A 19,758-nucleotide genomic window follows, 5' to 3' on the forward strand; every position below is an offset into this window, starting at 1 on the left:
CTTCCACCCACTTACACTACTCATACTCGTTACACACCTCAGCTGACAACTTCACGCCCCAATAGGTAACGACCTTATTGTGACAAAGTCTACAGGGCAACCAACCTTCTTACACTCTTCCACAAGCCTGTCATCGACGATGAACGACCGTGAGCCCTACGTCCACCCGACCCGGGACTCCAACTTCAACGGCGACGGCAACGACTTGGTTAGCCAAGCCATTAGTGATCCCGCCGAGCAGCCTCAGGAGCGTAGGGTTGGCGGCCGTGCCGACTACGAGACGCCAGACAAGATGGTGTATTACATCTGCGGAAATTGTGGTCTACGCTGTGGATTTCAGGCCAACGACCCCCTGCGCTGCCGTGACTGCGGCGGCAGGATCATGTACAAGCCGCGTTTGAAGATGTAAGTCGAAGTCGAGAGCCCGGATGGGGTAGATATGGAATGATAAATCAAGCGGGAAGCATGGACCATGACTGACTTTGGATGTGGAACCAGACTTCTTCAGTTCCCGGCGGTTTGATCATGTATGTGGCTGAGAGGGCATGGGTAGGGCATGCCGGAAGACGAATGGTGTTTGCCGGGATGATCAACTTTCCAACGTCAGGGTTAAGGCGCAGGGTTGGGAAATGAGGCGCTCAGGTGGTTTCATTGATTTGCCATGATCTATGACGAGACGGATCGCTGTCTCCCCGGTCAAGTCCGACCTCCAGATACCATCTTCCGGCCTTCAGTCCATGCTTTGATGCAATAGGCTATCCCATGAACGAACCGCAGTACACCGCAATCCCTGAAACCTTGTTGTAATCTAGAGCAACTCCATGATCAGCTCTCTTCCATCAGCGTGAAGTCCCACTCCTTGAACGCCTCGCGGAACTTCTCCACGTCGGCTGTTTCCTCCTGCTCGGTCTGCACCACGTCTTGCCAGGTCGTGCGGTCCTCGAGACCGAGCAGTTTGGCCATAACCTTCCGCGGATACTGCAGATCGAACCGAAGGTTCTCATCGAACGGCATGAACAAGGTTTTGCTAACCACCTTGCCCCCGTCGTCGTTGTCCTCCTCGGCCCAGACCCTGTCATCGCACGCGTCAGTCGTTTGGTCTTGCAGGAGCCTAGGAGGTTTCCACTCACCACACCCGCAAATAATCAGTATTCACCTCGTCCGCAGTCCCAAATTCCTTCTCCACGAATTTCCCCAGCTTCATATCCTGCGCCAGCACCCGAAACCCGGCCTCGACAAGGCCCTTTGTGACCAGCTCGGCGGGGACAGGCATGAACTGCCAGTGAACGTGGATGTTCCTGGCGCGGCTGATCTCCCACGTGACAGCACCGAGTCGGGACTTCGAGACCTTTGCCACCATGCCCTGCAGCGCGTCGCGGAAGCGCTTCATCTCAGGAAACTCGGCTGCGCTGAGCGTCGCCGAATGCGTAAGCGGCGTGATGATGAAGTGGCCCGGAAAGTCAAGTCCTTGTTTCTTGAAGGTGTTTGCAGCCGGAAGCGGGCCCTTGGCGGTAGCAAGGTACGCGTTCTCGCCGACGCTGCACACCATGTGGGTGGGTAAGTTGGGGTTGGACAAGCAGAAGAAGCAGCGGTCGGGTCCTGGGGGCGGCGACCGCTCGCGGCGGCGCTTGCGGCGGTGGTGGTGGTCGTTGTCGTCGCGACCGCTTGCGCTGTAGTCAAAACGGCTGAACCCAGGCTGGTCGTCACCGTTGCGCTTCTTGGGGGCGGGCTTGAAAAAGGGAGTGAGGGTGCTCCCTGCGGGAGGAGTGACGATTGTTTCGCGGTTCAAGACAAAGGCATACATGGACTTTGCCTTGGCAGCGTTGGCCCATGGCGCCAGCGCAATGAAACGTGTAAGGGCGATTCCTTGATCTTTGCCCTCGGATGACTCGGGAAAGAAGGGCTCCCGTTCAAACGCAAGATCGCCTGGCGACATGGCGAAGTGGTATCGCGGCTTCAGGGTATCGCACAGTTCAGCAATCGACTGGCTGGAGGGCGCTGTCTCAGCACCAATCTGAAGCTCCCTGGCCTTCGAGCTGTTCTTCCAGACATTGGTCGGCCACATGGTGGTGAGCAAGATGTCGGCATTGTTGGCACCTTTGAGTGCTTTGGCATCCGCATCAGTGTGGAACGGGCCATATTGGTCTTCGGAAGACTCAGCGAGCACTCCACCGAGCGTGACGATGCGTACGCCCTCGGAGGTCTTGGTAACGCTGCGCCTTCCGAGATAGTGGAGGTTGGGAGCTACCTCCTCGTCCTTGTCGATCCTCTCGATCACGCGAGATGGCAGCGGCGTGGTCCCAACGGTGAAGTAGGTCGGGCAGGGAATGTCGATGCGGCCGCCCAACAGGTCGGCAAGCTGCTCGTCATCTTGACTCTCACCAAACAGATTGCCCGTCACGATAGCAAAGCTGAAGCCATTCTTTGCATGCAAAGCCGAAAGTTTGCCGAAGGCCGCCCGGAGCTGGCCATTCACGCTGCCGAAAACGAAGCTGATATCGTCAGTGTCGGTAACATCGGAAAAGTTGCGCTTGCGTTGGACTAACATTTTGGCGGCGGCCATTGCAAAATAACTTGATTGGCCTAGAATTTCCCAATTCCAGGAGGCAAAGTAGGAAGAAAAAGGATTAGGTTGCGAGGAAAATCGGAAATTGTGTGACTTTTGTGAGGAAGCTTCCTCGATATCGTCGACCTTTGAGATTTTCTTCTCAATGAATCGATCTCGTCAAGGCGACGAGAGAATAAAGTCACGTATCATCAATGGACTCTGAGGGTTAGAATTGCCTGCAATCACATCTGGTTGATTGGCGGATTAGTATTCGAGATCCGAGGCTGCACTGCAGTGTTGAACTCATCGAATCGCTTCGCTGGAGCCAGACGCGTTCGAACGCGCATGACGTTTGCCTGGGCGTCCCGTTATTGCGATTCTATGCAGATAATCACATCCGAGGCGGACCCACAAAGGGCCGGGCATGGTGGGGCAACCGTGCGCCGTTCTGGCCCCACATTTTCGCCCGAGACGCACCGATTCTCCGGACCCGGGTCGGAGCGTAGGGAGCTCCAACCGCGGCTCCGTTTTCAGGCCTCCAAGTTCCGCCGGTAATTACACAGTACATTCCACAACAGACCCAAGAACCCGCAAAGCTCGTCTTCATTAACTCAATTCTCCCAACCCGCCCTCCCTCAAACCTGGTAAGACATCATCTCCCCTGCGGAATCGTGTCTGACCTGACCCGATCTCAGACAGTCCATTCCGCCATCCGCCAGCCACGCCGCCTCCCTTGAACTTTTTCCCTCTCCCTTGTTCCGAAAGGGTCGGGCCGTGAGGCGTAATGTTGAACCACGCGGGCATTCATGCATACCACGCCACCACCACCACAGGCCCAGCCACATCCTGATTATCGATAATTGAACTGTAACCTCATAAAACCCGTGATAAGCTCAAAAAAAAAAAAAAAAAACTTCTCGCAGGTGTGCTGGGCTCGGGGCTCTGCCGCCCAGCCTAGCCCGGTGTCATGGACATCCCTGCCACGCTCAAACAACCGAAATGTCACACTGCACGGAGCAGCGCGGAGCGTCGCAAAAGAGGAAAGGCAGGAAGAAAAGTCTGGAAAAAAACCATCGCAGCTGAGCTTCGGGGTGCCTTAACCCAACCTAGTTAAGTCCTCATCGAGCCGACCGCCAACGGATGCCACTAGAGGCCTGTTCTCCATACGCAACGCTACGATGATGATGTGATGTCCGAAGCTAGCATCACGACACTTCCCAGACATGGTTGCAATGTTTACTTTTGATCGCTGTTGATGTTCGCTTCAAGTTCCTGAGCAGGCAATCCAGAACTCTGGAATCATCAACATGGACATACCTGGGATGGCCTTGTCTAAGGTCGACCCTTCTGTCGAACCCGAACTCACCCGCTAGCCAAGAAGGCAGTCGGAGAGAGTTTTGTTTCATTCATTCGTCCCCTCGCTGCTAGAAACGACAGACGGCACAATACGTACAAAAGTGTGTACCTGCGGTCCTTGCACGGCCCAGACCAGATATCTTTCTCAGGTGTAGAGGAACGGGATAGGTAGCGAGAGAACCAGCGAGGGTTAGAGTTAGCTAGGAAGAAGCCTAAGAAGCCAAACAAATGCCGCCGCTGCTCAAGGAGAAGGGGTCAGACCAAAACCGCCCGACGCCGCGTCGCCCTGCAACGGACCAACTAGCTATTGACAATCCATCAAAGACGTGGCCATGCCATGGGTGCCAGCGGCGACTTTATCGCAAACAACCAACACCAGGCAGACAGATGATGATGGGTGATCAAACGCCATCATAGAGCCCCAGTTTCCCTTTTCATGCCTCATCCCACATGTCCCGAGCCTCCATGCAAGCGTCTCATCCGTCATATCATAATGTTGCGTTCCTCCATGTCTTCCCAATTCATCATCCATCTCTCCCCCCAAAACCATTGTTCTCACACAAGGTGGAGCGGAGCCACAGAACCCTGGGTTGATCGCTCGCGCTCGGTGCGTCTGTCTTCCACGCTCTTTCTCCATAGCTTGCGGCCTGTTTGTAGGTCTTCCTCCTAGACCCTCGCTTCGTTCCCATGAAAATCCCTGGCGGACCCATGCAAAACCACTGCAAGCGCGGTCTGCAGGTTGCTCGATTTCTCGCCCGCCACACGCCTCGGATCGCCAGGGCGAGAAAGAACAAAGGAAATCACATAACTTGACAAAGGAAATATGTTTCGATGTTGGGCCGGTGTATGTCGGACCGACCGGGAGGTGTTCTTCGTGATGATTCCGAGAGAGTATGCCTCGGATGGGCATGCGGAGTGCGATCATTGGCAGCTCGTGACTGTGCGTATGCTGCAGGCAGAGAAGGTTTAGGTCCGAAAGCTGTCGTTACCGTGATCGCCAAAGGGGGTATTATAGAAGATTAATGGCCGATCCGCGCGGAGGTCGGATGACCAGCCTGGCATGTGTGAGCCGCGATATTTTGTCCGAGCCGTGAAGTATAGACATGTGCCGCATACTCGAGGACGATGCGATGCAATGGTGAAAGATGCCGACGCAGTGACATGCCGAATGATGAGAGCCTGGCCAACGGGCCAAAGGATGCCGGATCCACGGGGCGACGCCCTGATAACGCCACGCTATGCCAACAATGAATGTGATGCAGAGCAAAAAGAACAAATGCTGTGCCGAACCGGGGTATGTTGAACAAACAAGTGTCGTCGGAAGCCTCGAAGGTGCTGCCAAAAATGTGGCGGAAAGAAACCGTGGGAAAAAAACATCAAGCCAAAGACATAGGAAATGGGTATGTCTGACAGGATGGGCTGGAATCAACCCCAGAGTTAGGACAGGCCGGCAAATAGGATGTTGGTCGATCCAAAATGCGGCACGATATGCCATACAGGTAGATGTATGGTCGATAATGTTCTCTCAGTGCATGGCGCCGTGCTAGAAGGACACCATGCGCCTCGCCGGACCTCGTTCGCCGCACAAGCTAGGGGAAGTGCCGAGCATCCGGGCGAACTCGCGATCGCGTGAGGTGATGCGACTCGGGGCGGTCGGAGAGTCCTGCAAGCCCGGAGAGCGGTCGCCGAAGGCGTACGTCTGCGCGCGGCTGAACCCCCTGCGGTTCTGGCGCAGACGACCCATCTCGCGCTCGCAGGTGTTGACGTGCTCAGCAGCATTCATCTCAACATAGGCTTGGGGGGAGCATCGTCCGCGGTGTTCGGCAAAGAAAGCGCTGTACCCGCCGTCCAGGATGTAGATCTCAGGATAATAGAGCTTCGGATACTGTGCAGCGTTCTCGTTTCGGTCGCGAGCGCGGACGTGACGTGCCATGATGGGAGCGCGGTGGGCCGAGTACTCGCAGTGAAAGATCAGCAGCGTGCGGCCCTCCATCGGGTTGTCGATGAGCTGCGAGGCCAAGAGCTCTTTGTCGTTGTAGTTGATGGCTCCATCGATGTGGCCCCCCTCATACTCGTACTCAAACCTGCAGTCGATGATCATCTTGTGATCAAACTTGTCGCTGTACTTGCCGTCCAGGACCTCGATCATGGTCTCCCGGGTGATGCGCGGGATGTTGTCGCACTCATCCTCCGGGAAGAAGTGCGGGAGCACCAGCTCGTACGGCTCCTCGAGATCCATGACCGATGCCAAGGTGCCCGCAAAGGGGGCTCCTTCCTTGCCCGTCCCGCAGTCACCCGACGTCTCAAACATGCTGAGAGAGCGGCGGAACTGCTTCCGCGGGCGCATGAACGGGTTTGCGGACCGCCGCCCATGGCCGGCACTGGGCGAGCCGTTGTTACGCGCGCCGTTCATGTGGGCGATGCTGCTGAACTTGGGACGGGGGATGGCCATGGCGCATGGGCTGTTGATGCTTTTGGAACGCCGTTCTTGGGGAGGAGAATCCTCAAAGCACTCGCTCAGCGACATGGTGGACGAGGGAGAGGTGCCAAGCATGCCGTCGCCGCCCGCTCCGAACCGGAATGGCGGTGGGTTCTCGCCCTGGGCCCGGCCAATTCCCGACAATCCTTTGGCACGGGTGAGAGACGACCGTCTAAGACCAAGCCTTTTGCGCCTTTGGGACATGTAAGCAGGGGTGGGTCAAGGACAAAGGCCCAGGAATGCACAATCAAACTTACTCGGCGAGGCCAGGCTTCGGCTGCAGAGATGGAGAATCCGGCGATGGAGACTCCATCGATGCATCGTCCGACCCCGGACACGGCGTGGGAAACTCGTTGCACGCTCCGTATGGCGGCTTATGCGGGAGCGGCGACATGTCCATCATATCAAAGCATCCGGGCGATGACGAGGGCGGAGGAGGCGGAGTCGTCGAGTATCCTGCGACACTGATGTCAGTCCTGGAGCCGTGTCCTCACGTGTTCGTCCAATCTCGTCTTACCGCGACCTTCGGCATTCATCATCGCAGCCGTCGTGAACAGGGCTCGGCGAGGCGTCGGGAACATCGGGCTACTGTGGGATAATGGGCAATCATAAGCGTGGCTGAACGAGAAAGAAGATGGCCTGCATGTCTGGCGGTCTGGGAAGATACTGACCTCGCATCGTTGAGCTTGAAGTTCTGCGACAGGTCTGCCGCCAAGGATGCGCCCGGTGAAGACCCCCGTGCGCCCTTGTTGCTCAGGAAGTCGGCCTTGGGAATCTGGAAGGTGAACTGCGTTCTCCCAAGCGGGCTGTGAACCAGACGAGGGCCGAAGATGTTGGATTGGCCAAAGCTGGAGGGCGGCGCCGGCCGCATGGCAGCCAGCGGCGACGACGTTTCCATGATGGCACCGTATGACCGTGCATGCACGATTGGGATGGTGTGTCGGAAGATGGAGAGGGAAAACAGAGGATGTCGTCCAAGCAGTCGGGGAGCGAAATCGGGTGCGGACGGAGGTGCTGGGTTGGGAGGATGCAGCTCCTGTGATGCAGGACGGCGGTGGGAGCAGCGACGAAGGCTGCGGATGCGGTCTTATTGCACACAATGAACAGCTCTGCTGTCCGAGAAGCTCAGGTCGGCGTAATCGTCGTTGACCAGCTCGAGTGCACCGGGTTGAGGAGGAAGTCTTGAAGAAGTGAATTGGTTGCCGGGTCCGACCTTAAACTGGACTTTTCTCTCGTCGTCCGGTGCAACGCGGGCGGTCTGCGGGCCCCTGACGTTGCGGTGCTGGCAGAACCAGGGGAGGGTTGAAGGCCCCGTGAAATCCGGCGGGGATCCCGTTTAAGGGCAAGCCAATGCAGGCAACGACGACCAGGCAGGAACCGGTAAGCTTTTCGGGGGGGGGGGATGGGAATAAAGGAGACAAAAATGCAAATGTCAAAAAACAAGAAGAATTGTAGAGGACCGCGAGCGTTTCTTGCAAAGTGAGGAGTTGGGGGTGCAGGCACTCCGGCGTGCCATCAGAGCTCTCTTCTCAGGACCGTCGCACCCGCAGACGTACACTGCAGCCCAGCCAGGCAGCTCTGCTGCACTCGGATCTGCCGCCGAGCTGAATGAAGGGCCCGGGACACCTGCGAGGTCTGGGATTGGGCGCCGAGCGAGCGGCACAACGCACGACCCAGAAACGGGACAGCTTCTCACGCACACCCTTCGGTCCCGTGCTGGGTGGAGGTGCACTGGAACAAAATGTCGATGATCTGTATTTCGGAATGCCACAGCCTCATAGCACGCTACCAGCAGTTCGTCGCTGGGAAGGGCAGCCCCAAAGGATTTTAACCGTTCTGCCGTTGCTGCACAGCTCGGAGACGGTAGGGAAGCCCCATCAAATGTTGGTTTTCCCTGGCAGGTTGTCAGGGGAGATTTGCCGGGTCAAGCATGGTTGTTGCGGTTACTGCGTCCCTGGCGCCAGGGAACTTGGACAGCGGGGCCCCTGCCGCTGCTGCCCTGTGGGGTGGACATGGGGGAGCTCCTTCCCCGAGAGGCATGGGGGCAGGGGGGAGCTCTGACAGGCACAGCGCTTCCATTTTTTTGAGACATGGCCTGCGTGCACTGCAGCTCCGGAGTTACATCCCCCACAGCGACAAGCGCATAGTACGGCCAGGTACCGCCTAACACAAGAAGCGATCCCACTCGTACTGGGCTAGTAAGGCGGCGATGTCGGGCGCTCCAGCTTGTGCCACTTTAGTGCCTCCCCCCCCCCCCGCAGTGGCCAGCGACCGGTTGGGAGCTCACCTCGTGGCACAGCAACCGCCGTCTGAGGCGCCCTACCCCCTCGAGCTACGACGAAGGATGCGCTTGATTCTGACAGAGAGGCGTCTTGTGCGGCGAGGTTGGGACGACAACGAAGCAAAGAACGGCCGAAGTCGAACGACATCACCGCCGCCAATCAAGAAGGGAGAAGGGAGAGCAAGACAACGATTCTCGGTGGTTTTTGGAGAGGTCCCGAAACAAGGACATCGAGTTGGAGATCCGGATCCGATGTCGCCGGTGGTTCCTTGAAGTTCTGGGCTCCATCGCAGATCCTTGGAGGTGATTTCAAGCTTCAAACCACCGCCTTTCCAGGCCGGGCCGTGCGGGGAGGTCGCATGACACCCGTGGCCGGCCGGAAACATTGAGGAGTCACCAGACGTTTGGGCCTCCGTTCGTTTCAACGCCAGCTCGAAGTCACGGTTTCAGAATGGCTCGGCGTCGAATCTTGACCAAACAAGCCACTAAAGGGATTGCTTCAACTAAACAATGTTCGCCCAGCAACCGCATAAAACCCTCAAAGCAATTGAGAGGAAGTTTTCCATGCGCAACGGTTCGGAATTCACCAGACAAGATGAGGAGGTTTCACAGTCTGGGAGTTGATAAGAACGAGGAGGCTTTTGGCGTCCAACCAAGTTCAGATGCATCCGCCACTCATCAGCGAGAATTGACGGCTTCGCTAAGGGCGGCCAAATGAGACGGCCTAGCTGCACTCGTGAATTGTCCAACCACGCGATTCATATCATGGGTCCGCTTGTTGGACCTCACTCCACAAGAAAGTCATGGCATCTCAACAGGAGGACAGCCAACCCACGTGTGTATGCAGTACTAGTAAGTAGATCTCATCGCCGCTGGTGGTTGTCGATTATCAGGTGCCAATTGCCCTCCAGCTCTGGAACGGCACAGACGCTGGGTAAGATGCATTGACGTCTAACTACCTAGTCATCAAGCTGCGGCAGGCCATCTTGGCTTGTGCATACGGCGTATGTCGCCTGGAGCCTGGGTGACGCTCCCTTGACCACCGTGCCTGCGTGCATGGCAAAAACATCCCGATCCTTGCCAGCAATGAGGCTCAACCGGCTTTACCAGAAGTCAACGCCAGCATCAAGGCATACTCTCTATCTTGGATGTCGTCATCGTCTCTGAGCTCCCTTAACCTGTTCCGATCGAACCCAAGATTTCCAAGGTCCAAGGGGAAAATGCGTCAAAGGGCCAGCCAAGCTTTGTTGCTGGTGAGCACCCCTGGCAACCGATCGGCTAGGGTCTCGGTGTGTCCCGCGGCCGAGAAGAAGGCCAGGTAGCACCACGCCGCCAATCAAGAGAGACGGCTCTCATCGCCCCGGCACTTTGGACATTTCTGGAACACCTCGCCGGCAAAAATAAGCACATGGTGTCTCTTCACGGACATTCGAAGCGGAACCGGAGAATTGCCTTGCCCCCGCCGTCTGGTTGACAAGGCCGGAAGCGATGACAGCTGCTGTCAAAATCAAAGTCGACGAGAGGCGGCGAGAGAAGAGCCTGAAAGGATCCTCGGTTGCAAGGTGCTGGAAATAGCAGCGTCGGTTGCCTGGTGAGGCGGGCTTCTCCTGGTCAACCCGTCTCCATCTCCATTGCCTGATCCGGAAAAACGTCATCCTTCCTCGCAGGGCTGCGGCCCACCGCCCTTGCTTGCATTGGCGGCTGCAGTTCCAAGGCTGGAGGAGATTGTCATGACGTTAGTTATCCTCTTGCGCATCGGGTCACAATTCGCCTTTGTGCTCGCCAAATGCTTTGAAAAACGGCCCAGGTCGGGGTGGTCAGGTGGGTCGATGAAGCCGAGGCCTTCGGAGGCAAACATCACCGCGTTCATCACAATAGGATGACCTTCATATGCTCTGCTGCCCAACCTCCGGGCCATTGTTTACATTTTCCCACATCCGGCGTCTCCTGGCTCTCGTTACCGCGGCAGCATCGCGCTATCCGATGACCCGCATGACTTCCATGGTGCAGAGACCGGCGGCAGGCAATCGGTAACCCGTCCAATGGCGGCAGAAAGCAGGGCGCTCTCCAGAGGGTACCAAGGCGCTAATGCAACAGAGCTCAGCTGCCAGGGCTCTCATCTTTCTCACCTGTTTGGGTTGCATCCAGCTCACCATGAGCCACGCCACGCGCCCACACTCTTCCCTCCGCGGCCAGATGCGGCAATTACTGCGTATGTGGTAGTTACTCAGTAGTTAGTTATCTGGGTCTTTGCTCCCGACAAGGCCCGACCGATGGTGCGCATGCGGTTTGCCCATACTTGCAAGGGTTTGTCTGAGGAGCTGCAATGCTTCCTCGTCTCTTTCCGCCAACCTGTCAGAAGGTCAGAAAGCACCAACGCACAGGCGCGGGAAGCCTTCGCCACGAGAGGAGGGGAAACCCGTACCATTCTGCGCATTCGATGCGTCAGGTTGCACACTGCATGCATCAGCAGCAACGTTCTTAGCGTAGTTCATGAACCAGCACAACAATGCATCTTCTGCGAAGCACAGCCTCGTGCGGGGTAGGAAGTTGAAAGTAAACAAAACTGGCGCGAATGTAAACAGCTCCTGTCGTGTCGACCGCGATCGCGCGGGGTAGCTGTGCTGTGCGAGTCGAACGCGGTGTCACATGACCGTCGGGGCACAGCCGGGCGCCACGTCCGGAGAACGTGCCGGCCTACGGAGAAACAAGAGCCGGGGCCCCGCGCCGTCTACACTTCAGCTGGTCGATCGGATCGGCCGAGTGATTCCGGAAGGATCGGGCGCCATTCCTTTTCTTCTTCCCTCTGCCCTTACCAACACTGCCGCCGCCGTTGGGCAATCTATTTACGGCAACGTTGATATCACAATACCACTTCTCCATCTCAGGTAAACCTCAGTATGTACGGCACAGTCAAGCGAGCATCCTCCCTGCTCAGATCTTCCTGTGGACCCTTTACGGACCTTGCATCGTAGATCTTGGTTCGGCCTGTCGATCTTAAACATGGATTCACTACCTGTGATTACGACTATCGGTCGTGATGATATGATGATGATTTTGGAGTACACGATACGCAAGGCCAACGGGAGATGCTGCGCCCCCGTCTCTAATCTGGCACAGCAGAATCCATCTCCGGGTATGCCGCAACGGCTGCCTAGAAGGAATAAAAAACTCTTTCGGAAAAAGAAGTTCAATCAAATGAAATAAAATAGAAGAGCAATAAAACGAATAGCACATGACATGACAGTGTCGTGCCGCGGGCCAAAACCCGGGGCATCGGAGCCGTCCCGAGGATCGCGTGGTAGTCACCGGCTCCGCAAACCCCACCAACAAATGCCGATGGAGCTTGGGGATGCCCGCTTCATCGTGGCCTGGTAATGGAGTACGGCAATGGATGAGTTTCCACGGTTCCACGCGTCGTGTCCCGTGTTGCTGGACCGAACGCCAAGGTGCTGCTATCGGGAGACATGACCGTCAATCCTGGACTTCGGGCGTGCCGGGAGCTTGTAACTGGAGTCAAGGAACCTCAGAACTACGCAGTATGTGTGTTAAATGTGGAGCTGGGGTAATGGGCTGCCCAGCAGATGATGGACGAGTGGTCGGCGATCGCCGGCTCCAAAGGTGTATCTATGGAGGCGGCCGAAGAGGCATGGACGAAAGCTTTGGGGGCCAGTCGGTCAAGCAAAGGCTACACATTCAAGTTCGGTGAGATTGGCGGCCCATGAGGGATGACAGACAGGTTCATCGGGCCGGAAGAGCTTGCCATCGATGAGAGCATCCACTCCTTGCGTGAAAAGTTGGAGCTGTGCTTTGGCTTTTCGACGTGCGGATCTCAGTTGCGCGACAATCAGCTTGTTGCATGACGTGCGAAGGGGTTGGTCCGCAAACTAGATATCGTGTGTTAGTGATGAACGGGTGAAACGAGTCAAGATGTATTGATAATCGACACGACGGCATTGGTGTGACCGGCTGGGCTCGCTCCTCGATCTGCCCCGGAATACTCCGTCTCCTTTCGCAACGCAACACAACAACTACTGCGTAGTTACTGCGTACTATACTGCGTAGGTATGTATTAGCTCCGCTTTGACTTCTCACTCGACTGTTTCTCAGGTGTCCGGGTTCATTCATGTACGACTCATCAACACCGCACTGGTGCGATTGAAGGCGTTCGGTGACACAAGCATCCGTTTATGAGATACCGTCGAAGCACATCGATCATCGAAAGAGAAACTCTCGTCTCACGGGAATCAGATGTGCTTGCAATACTCTGCGCGGATTTCTTCTCTCCCATCCCGAGCACAACAGCAACCGGGATCAGAGAGCTTGCAGCATATGACGACTGCTTGGAGGTTTGTCCATGGACATGACGCTAGTGGGCGCTACGTCGTCACTCCCGTTCCACGGCGATCAAAAAGTAAACAGTAAAGCAAGCTACCTTCCCGTTTTCCATACCTTGTGGCCTCGGGACGGAATCTAACGGGCAGGGTTTAAGTCAGGCGGGTTACTAGCAATTTTGTCTCCATTTTGGAGAAACCCCACCAGTTCGTCGCCGTTACCCTCCCGTGTAGCATATGGGATATTCCCTGTGAGATTCTCGTGGTATCCATACCAGCCATCCTCGCCGCAAGAAGCCAGGGAATGCTGGGCGACTAACGTCGATGCCCGCTGGCACTAGCGTTGGCGTGATCTCACAACTCCGAAGCTTGGAGGTGGCCCTTCCCGCGCCGTCGCCAGAGCGGTCGTTTTACCATCAGCTGGACGGGGTTGGCCTGCTCGGCTGGCCTGCCATGTGGGAAAGGAGGTTGGGCTCCACTGCAGGACTCTCTGGCACTCTTGTCGGAGCATTTGAGGCGCGCGTGCATCTGAATCGCGAACGGGCGCGTTCTGTGGGTCCCCCGAGGACCAGTTTTGCTTTTTGAGGAGAAGAATGACTTAGATGCACCGTTTGACGCTGAGAGAGGGTGGAGGCTCCTAGCTCTGAGGAAAGTCAACAGCGAGCGTGTTTTGGATAATGCTCATCGTGGGAATCTTTGGTTGAACCTTAGTGGGTGACGACAACGTCCGCCAAAGAAACTGGCGAGAAAAGTTTTGCCGTCTCTGAGGTGATGGGTGGTTGGGGACCCCAAAATTGAACGTTGCCCCATGTTCCCAACCCAAAGCATCCAAGGGGCCCCTGCCGGCCTGGAGTGGGGAGAACAAGAACAAACGGGGACGTCATTGTGAACGGGTTGAGGACCAGAGTCATGCATCATTGAAAGTTGGTTGTTATTCAAATGGTGGACGGGGCAAAACGCCGAGCTGGGTCGACGGAAAGAGGCCAAACGAGGCCCCAGATGGGACTACGCAGTATACTATACATTGCTCAATGTTGCAAACCCGGGTTCGTGCCTTCTTTTTGCTCTTTTATACCTCTGTAGTGTACAATCCGATCCCGAGCAGTGTTTGATCAGGTAGTACGAAGGATGGATGTGTCGAGGAGCTCTACGATTTCACACGCGCCCAGATGGTGTTCCATGGTTCCTAGCTTTTGTCCTCGGGGACTCACTGAGAAGGGAAGGGCATGACGGAGGCACGTTTCGTCGTCCAGTAGTTTTTTCTTAGAACATTCCGCAGTTGAGATGTACCCAGATATGCCATCGGCGAATGATCGATGTACTTGAGGCCAAGGGTTAGCGACGGATGCTCTGTTTTCCGTGATTCTTCGAGGTTATCAAAAGGGTACCAGCACAGTGTCCACCGGCACAGTGTCGCTATCGATAGCAGCAAACTGCACCAGCGCCAAGACCGATCCACTAAAATTTCAAGTGGCATGGAGCGCGTGCAAACGGCTCCGTCGAACCTCACCACCTCGCTGTCGTAAGGACAAGATACAACCGAGGACGACGACATCATGGCGAACAAGCGGAAGCGCGTGGCCAAAGAGCCAATCAATGACATCCAGCCGTCCCAGAAACGCACCAAGAAGGATGTTGCAGCTCCCAATGGATCGTCGAAATCCAAGTCCAAGACCCTCGACAAGTCGCCCTTCACCGAGCAACCTACCGTTGACGAACGCAAACGGGAACTCGAGCTGTACGAAATGCTGGGAAGCGAGGACGTTTCAGAGCGCATCCAAGCCGCCGACGCTATTATCTCCGGTCTCTTGGGCGGCGACGGAGTTCCCGAGCCCGTCCTGCGGCGCCATCTCGAGAAGCGCCTCTTCCGCGGACTCGCCAGCGGCAGGAATGCGTCGAGGCTCGGCTTCAGCTTAGCCCTGACGGAGATCTTGGGCCAGCTGTTTGGCGAGAAGGCCTTGGCGAGCTCCAAGTACACCGGCTTAACCTTTGACAAGGTCCTCGGCATCCTGTTGGAGAAGACGCAGGCCGGGGGGAACGTGCCCGGCCAGGAGGAGCGGGATCACTACTTCGGCCAGCTGTTTGGCATCGAGTGCTTCGTCCGCGCCGGCGTTCTCTTCTCTGACAAGACAAGATGGCCTGCCGTTCTCGACCTGCTCGTGAAGCTCGCGTCCAAGAAGACCTGGCTTAAGTCACAATGCGGCTACGTCATCGTGCAGGCCGTCGCTCAGATGGACAAGAAGGATGCCGAGAAAACTCTTGAGCAGCTTGCCCAGGAGGGCTTCGCGAAGACTCCCGAGGGCGTGGGCATCTGGATCGCCGCTTTGGACCGGTTCCCTGATATGAAGGTTCCGGCCCAGCCGTGGAAGCACCCTCTGGCCGCCGCTTCTCTGTCAGCTCTGCCTGCCGCTCTCAAGGACAGCGGAAAAGAAACACAGAACGACGAAAAGGGCGGCAAGCAGCCGAAGCAGGGCACCTGGACTGCCCAGCTTCACTTTGTCTGGGATCTGATCCTTGCCTACTTCGTCAAGCTCGGTGCTCAGTCCAAGAACGATGCCCCTGAGGTGTTCAAGCAGTTCTGGAACCGCGTTGTTGATGGTGAGCACGACCGTCTATTTCCTTTCCAAGAAAAGTCGGACTAACGGACCACAGAGAGCTTCTTCTCCAAGAACGCGTCAGACCATCAAAAATTTTCCGGTTTCATGATCTTCCAAAAGATGCTCGAGGGCGCCACCGAGTCTACATTCATGGTATCAGCCTTGTTTAGCAAGAACCTCATGGTCTGCCTCATGAACCAGGCGGCCAAGGAGGACCGCTACCTCCATCGCGCCGCTCTCAAGGCCCTGAAGGCGATCGAGAATGTCGTCGAGCAAGCGCCTCAAGTTTTACCCACCATCCTCAAGGAACTCCTGGGCAAGCACGGCGCCTACAACTTCGACCAGCGCACCAATACCAAGACCGTGGACAAGCTGCTGCAACACACGACGCCCGCTACGGTAAAGTCAGTGCTCAAGCTCCTGCAGCTTGAGGACCCAGGGAAGAGCGGCCTCGACGAGGACAAGTACTATCAGGCTTTGGGCGGATATCTAGCCAGGCTGGCCAGCGCACCCACCGAGGATCCCGACGCCGCTGCCTCCGACGAGTCCATTACGGGCGTGGGCATCAAGGCGCTGACCGAGCTTGCATACTCGAACCCGGCAGTGCCAGAAAAGATCCAGGAGGCTTTGCGCACGCGGGCAACCTCGGCCTTCGCAAAGCTGATCCGGCGACCCGAAGATTTTGTTCATCTCTGCAACGCCATCCTGGCTATCGAGACTGACGTCGACCCGGACGACGAGGTCGCTACCATGGTGCTCCCCGTCGCCTACGAGAGGCTGAAGGACCTTCTCGACCCTTCCAAGTGCACCGATAAGACGAGTGGCCCACGGCAAGCGCTTGCGCTGCTTCACGCCGTGGGCATCCTGCAGTTCTACAACCAAGACCCAGACGTGGTGGATCTGTTTGAGGAGCTTGGCGAGTGCTACAAGAAGCTCGAGGAGCACAGCAAGCGTAAGCACAGCAAGCAGGGCATCGCGGAGTTTCTGGTTGAGATTCTGCTCGCCATGGTCGCTAGACCATCTTCGCTCATGCGGCAGGTCTCGCAGCAGGTGTTTGAGGCTTTCACGTCCTACATGACGCAGGAAGCGCTGAGCCTCCTGACCGACCCGTTGGCGGTTGAGGAGAGCGAGAAGGGACAGCAAGCGCTCTTCAGCACCGAGGATGAGGACATGATGGACGTGGAAGCTGCCGAGGGCAGCGGGAGCGACGAGGAAGAACTCGACTCGGATGTTGAGATGGTCAATCTCGAAGACGCAGGTTCCGACGGTCCCGACGATGAGAGCGACGACAATGACGAGTCAGCCGATGAAAATGATGATGATAACGAAGCGGACGCTCAGGCAAATGCGGACGAAGAGCTCGAAAAGGCCCTCGCTGAGGCTCTTGGCAGCCACCGGCTCGACAAGGACGCCGACGCCGAGTCATCCTCTGACGAATCCGACATGAGTGACTCGGAGATGCTCGCCGTGGACGAAAAGCTCGCCGAGATCTTCCGCCACCGCGCCAAGGCCTCGGGAGGCACCAAGAAGAAGGAAAAGCGCGACGCTCGCGACACGGTCATCAACTTCAAGCACCGCGTGCTTGATCTCCTCGCCATCTACGTGCGCAAGGAGGCCGCGGCGGCCTCGACGGGCCGCGTGCCGCAGGAAGTCTTTGACGTGCTGCACCCGCTGCTCGAGCTCGTGCGCACCACGACCACGCGGTCGCTGGCCAACAAGGCGTGCGAAATCATCCAGACCTTTTCCAAGAGCATCAAGAAGGCCCGCAGTACCGCGGGCGAGGAGGCGTTTGCAAAGCTGAGCCTGCTCCCGTTGTCGGCGTTGATGCGGCGGTTGCACGAAGAGGCGGCCAAGGACATGTCGCACGCCTTTGCGAGAGCCGTGTCGACAGCGTGTCTCGCGCTGGCGTCGGTGCTTGCCGGGGATCCGGAACGACGTAAGGAGCTGTTCTTAGACTATTGCATGACGCAGCTACGATGGGTGGAGGGCGAGGTGCGGATTCAACCCGCCTTCTTTTCCGACTGGCTTAACTGGTGCCAGAGTCGCGCGAGTGTTGCTGCGGCCGCGAAGGCTGAGAAGGAGGAGGCCGAGCCGGAGACGGTCGAGCAGGAGGAGGTTGAGGAAAAGGTTGAGAAGCAGAAGGGTGAGAAGCAAAAGCCTGAGAAGGAGCAGGTTGAGAAGGAAAAGGTTGAGAAGGAAAAGGTTGAAAAGGACAAGGCTGAAAAGCAGAAGGTTGAGAAGGGCAAGGCTGAGAAGCAGGAGGATAAGAAGGACAAGGCTGGAAAGAAGAAGAAGAAGAAGAATAAGAACTAAGGGGTAGACCCGAATCAAGTGGATAGGTAGGAATAAATACCCTGTACGAGACACAGCCCGGAGTCGGTTGGCAACCAGTATCCCATCCATGATTCGAGGCCCCAGCTATCGCCAAGCAGGCCACACATGATGTGTATGCATATGTGTGCGATCACGGGGGTGTCTTCATGAGCAGGTTCGTCATTGTGCTTTCGAGGCGCCGGATGGAACTCGGCTCTATGCATTTCCATCCTGTAAGGCTGCACCTCATCGCTCTGCTGTGGTACAGCATCATATGCCATCCAAGCCTAAACCGCGGCCACAGCCATATGGCAGTCCTTGAACACACTCCCTCGCCGTTCCCTCCCCATGCCCCCTCTCTCACACACGCCACCCAGCTTACTCCTCCATCTTACCGTCCTCGTCCTCATCATCCGACTCGAGCGCCTTCTTCGCCAGCCTCTCCGCCTCCTCGCGCAGCGCGCGCGGCACCTCCTGGTGCAGGCCCTTCGTCGGGCCGTCGGGCCCGCTGATCCACGTCATCTCCAGCTCAAAGTCCTTGTCCTTGTTATCGTCGTGGGCCACGTAAATGATCCTCGCGGCCTCCTTCACCGCCTGCTCCAGCGTCAGGCTCTCGCCTCCGGGCCCCGCCAAATCCAGCTTCTCCAGCTCGGCCTTGGCCGCCTGCCGGCCCTTGCCCGTCGCCGCGCCGTAGTATCCCCAGTACAACCCGGACGGCTCGATCATGTACAACCCCGGGCCGCCAAAGGTCTTGCCGGGAACCTTGCCGCCCGCGCCGCAGCTCGGGCCGCGGCCGACCTCGCCGTCGACGGGGAGGTCGGTTGAGGGGTCGAAGCCGCCTATGATGGCCGTGATGCCGAAGGGGCGGACGGACTGGTAGAGCGTGTAGGCCTGCATGTAGCCGCCCATGCGCGAGGCGAGGTCGGCGGTGGCGATGGGGGTCTTGAAGGTGTCGCGCCAGGCGCGAGCCTCGTCGCGCGCGCGGTCGACGAAGTGGCGGCCGTCGGGGATCATGCCGGAGTATACCTGTCCAAGACGCAACACGGTGTGGTTAGCCGGCATGTGGGGTGTTAGGGGGAGGAGGGGGGAGGAGGAGGGGAGCAGGGGGCCCGTACGATGCCCAGATGCCTGTCTACCGTGGCAATGCGCTTGTTCGCGTTGGGCTTGAGCAGCTTGGAGGTGATGATCTTCTCGACGGCCAGAACGACGCCCTCCTTGCACCGGATGCCGATCGAGGTGCCGCCGTTTTCGACCGCCTTGACGGCATACTCGACCTGGAAGTTGCGGCCGTCGGGGGAAAAGATGGAGTTGGCGAGATCGTAGCCTGTGCCTATCGACGTCTGGGAGAGCAAAGCGGAACGAGGTCAGCTCATTTTTCTGTTGATCTGGTGGGCTTGTGGCATGCAGCACTCTGCGAAGCCGGAGTGGGCGGATAGGAAGAGGATAGGTGCTGGACGGAGGTCGAACGCACCATTGTGACGGAGTAATCTGGGTGTTTCTAGGTGGTGGGGCGGTAGATGAACGGGTTGGGGGCGCCGAGGGAGACTCAATCCTCGATCAATCGTCTGGGAACGGCGGAGGAAAGTTCCTGGTCAGGTTTCTGCGGTCGTTGGTTTGCGTCGTCAAGGTTGAGGGATGGGCAAGCAGCTTCCAACCGCTGGAGCTCCGGCGTCAGGCAGCCTGGGAGCTGCGTGTTGCTCCCCTCCACATCAGCTGTGGCGGAAAGGTGGCTGTTGCTCCTCAGCCTTGCGTCCACGCCACAGCTGAGGGGCCGGGACCCACATTTTGATAAGCCGATACGCAGCCTCGCAGCCCCACGAGCATCCGTTCATGTTTCCGGTATCGATCCA

The 19,758-nt window shown here is 57.3% G+C and overlaps 5 protein-coding genes across 5 annotated transcripts; 2 read left to right on the plus strand and 3 right to left on the minus strand.

Moving 5' to 3' along the window:
* Nucleotides 1–139: 139 nt before the first annotated feature.
* Nucleotides 140–523, plus strand: VTJ83DRAFT_2457 (uncharacterized protein; the record flags this gene model as incomplete). The annotated part of the gene is made up of 2 exons (XM_071008729.1): nt 140–405; nt 499–523. The coding sequence occupies 2 exons, from the start codon at nt 140–142 to the stop codon at nt 521–523; spliced, it is 291 nt and encodes a 96-aa protein (XP_070868997.1).
* A 302-nt stretch (nt 524–825) lies between these two features.
* On the minus strand, nt 826–2,563 carry VTJ83DRAFT_2458 (uncharacterized protein; the record flags this gene model as incomplete). The annotated part of the gene is made up of 3 exons (XM_071008730.1): nt 826–1,072; nt 1,131–2,492; nt 2,547–2,563. The coding sequence occupies 3 exons, from the start codon at nt 2,561–2,563 to the stop codon at nt 826–828; spliced, it is 1,626 nt and encodes a 541-aa protein (XP_070868998.1).
* Nucleotides 2,564–5,447: 2,884 nt separating this feature from the next.
* Nucleotides 5,448–7,281, minus strand: VTJ83DRAFT_2459 (uncharacterized protein; the record flags this gene model as incomplete). Its single annotated transcript, XM_071008731.1, has 4 exons — nt 5,448–6,576; nt 6,641–6,839; nt 6,901–6,971; nt 7,055–7,281. The coding sequence occupies 4 exons, from the start codon at nt 7,279–7,281 to the stop codon at nt 5,448–5,450; spliced, it is 1,626 nt and encodes a 541-aa protein (XP_070868999.1).
* Nucleotides 7,282–14,554: 7,273 nt separating this feature from the next.
* Nucleotides 14,555–17,908, plus strand: VTJ83DRAFT_2460 (uncharacterized protein; the record flags this gene model as incomplete). The annotated part of the gene is made up of 2 exons (XM_071008733.1): nt 14,555–15,596; nt 15,651–17,908. The coding sequence occupies 2 exons, from the start codon at nt 14,555–14,557 to the stop codon at nt 17,906–17,908; spliced, it is 3,300 nt and encodes a 1,099-aa protein (XP_070869000.1).
* Nucleotides 17,909–18,286: 378 nt separating this feature from the next.
* VTJ83DRAFT_2461 (uncharacterized protein) lies at nt 18,287–19,382 on the minus strand (the record flags this gene model as incomplete). The annotated part of the gene is made up of 3 exons (XM_071008734.1): nt 18,287–18,934; nt 19,024–19,248; nt 19,380–19,382. 3 exons carry the CDS (start codon nt 19,380–19,382, stop codon nt 18,287–18,289), a joined length of 876 nt encoding a protein of 291 aa, XP_070869001.1.
* Nucleotides 19,383–19,758: the final 376 nt, after the last annotated feature.

Source organism: Remersonia thermophila, chromosome 2, assembly GCF_042764415.1.
Source record: "Remersonia thermophila strain ATCC 22073 chromosome 2, whole genome shotgun sequence".
Lineage (NCBI taxonomy): Eukaryota > Fungi > Ascomycota > Sordariomycetes > Sordariales > Chaetomiaceae > Remersonia > Remersonia thermophila.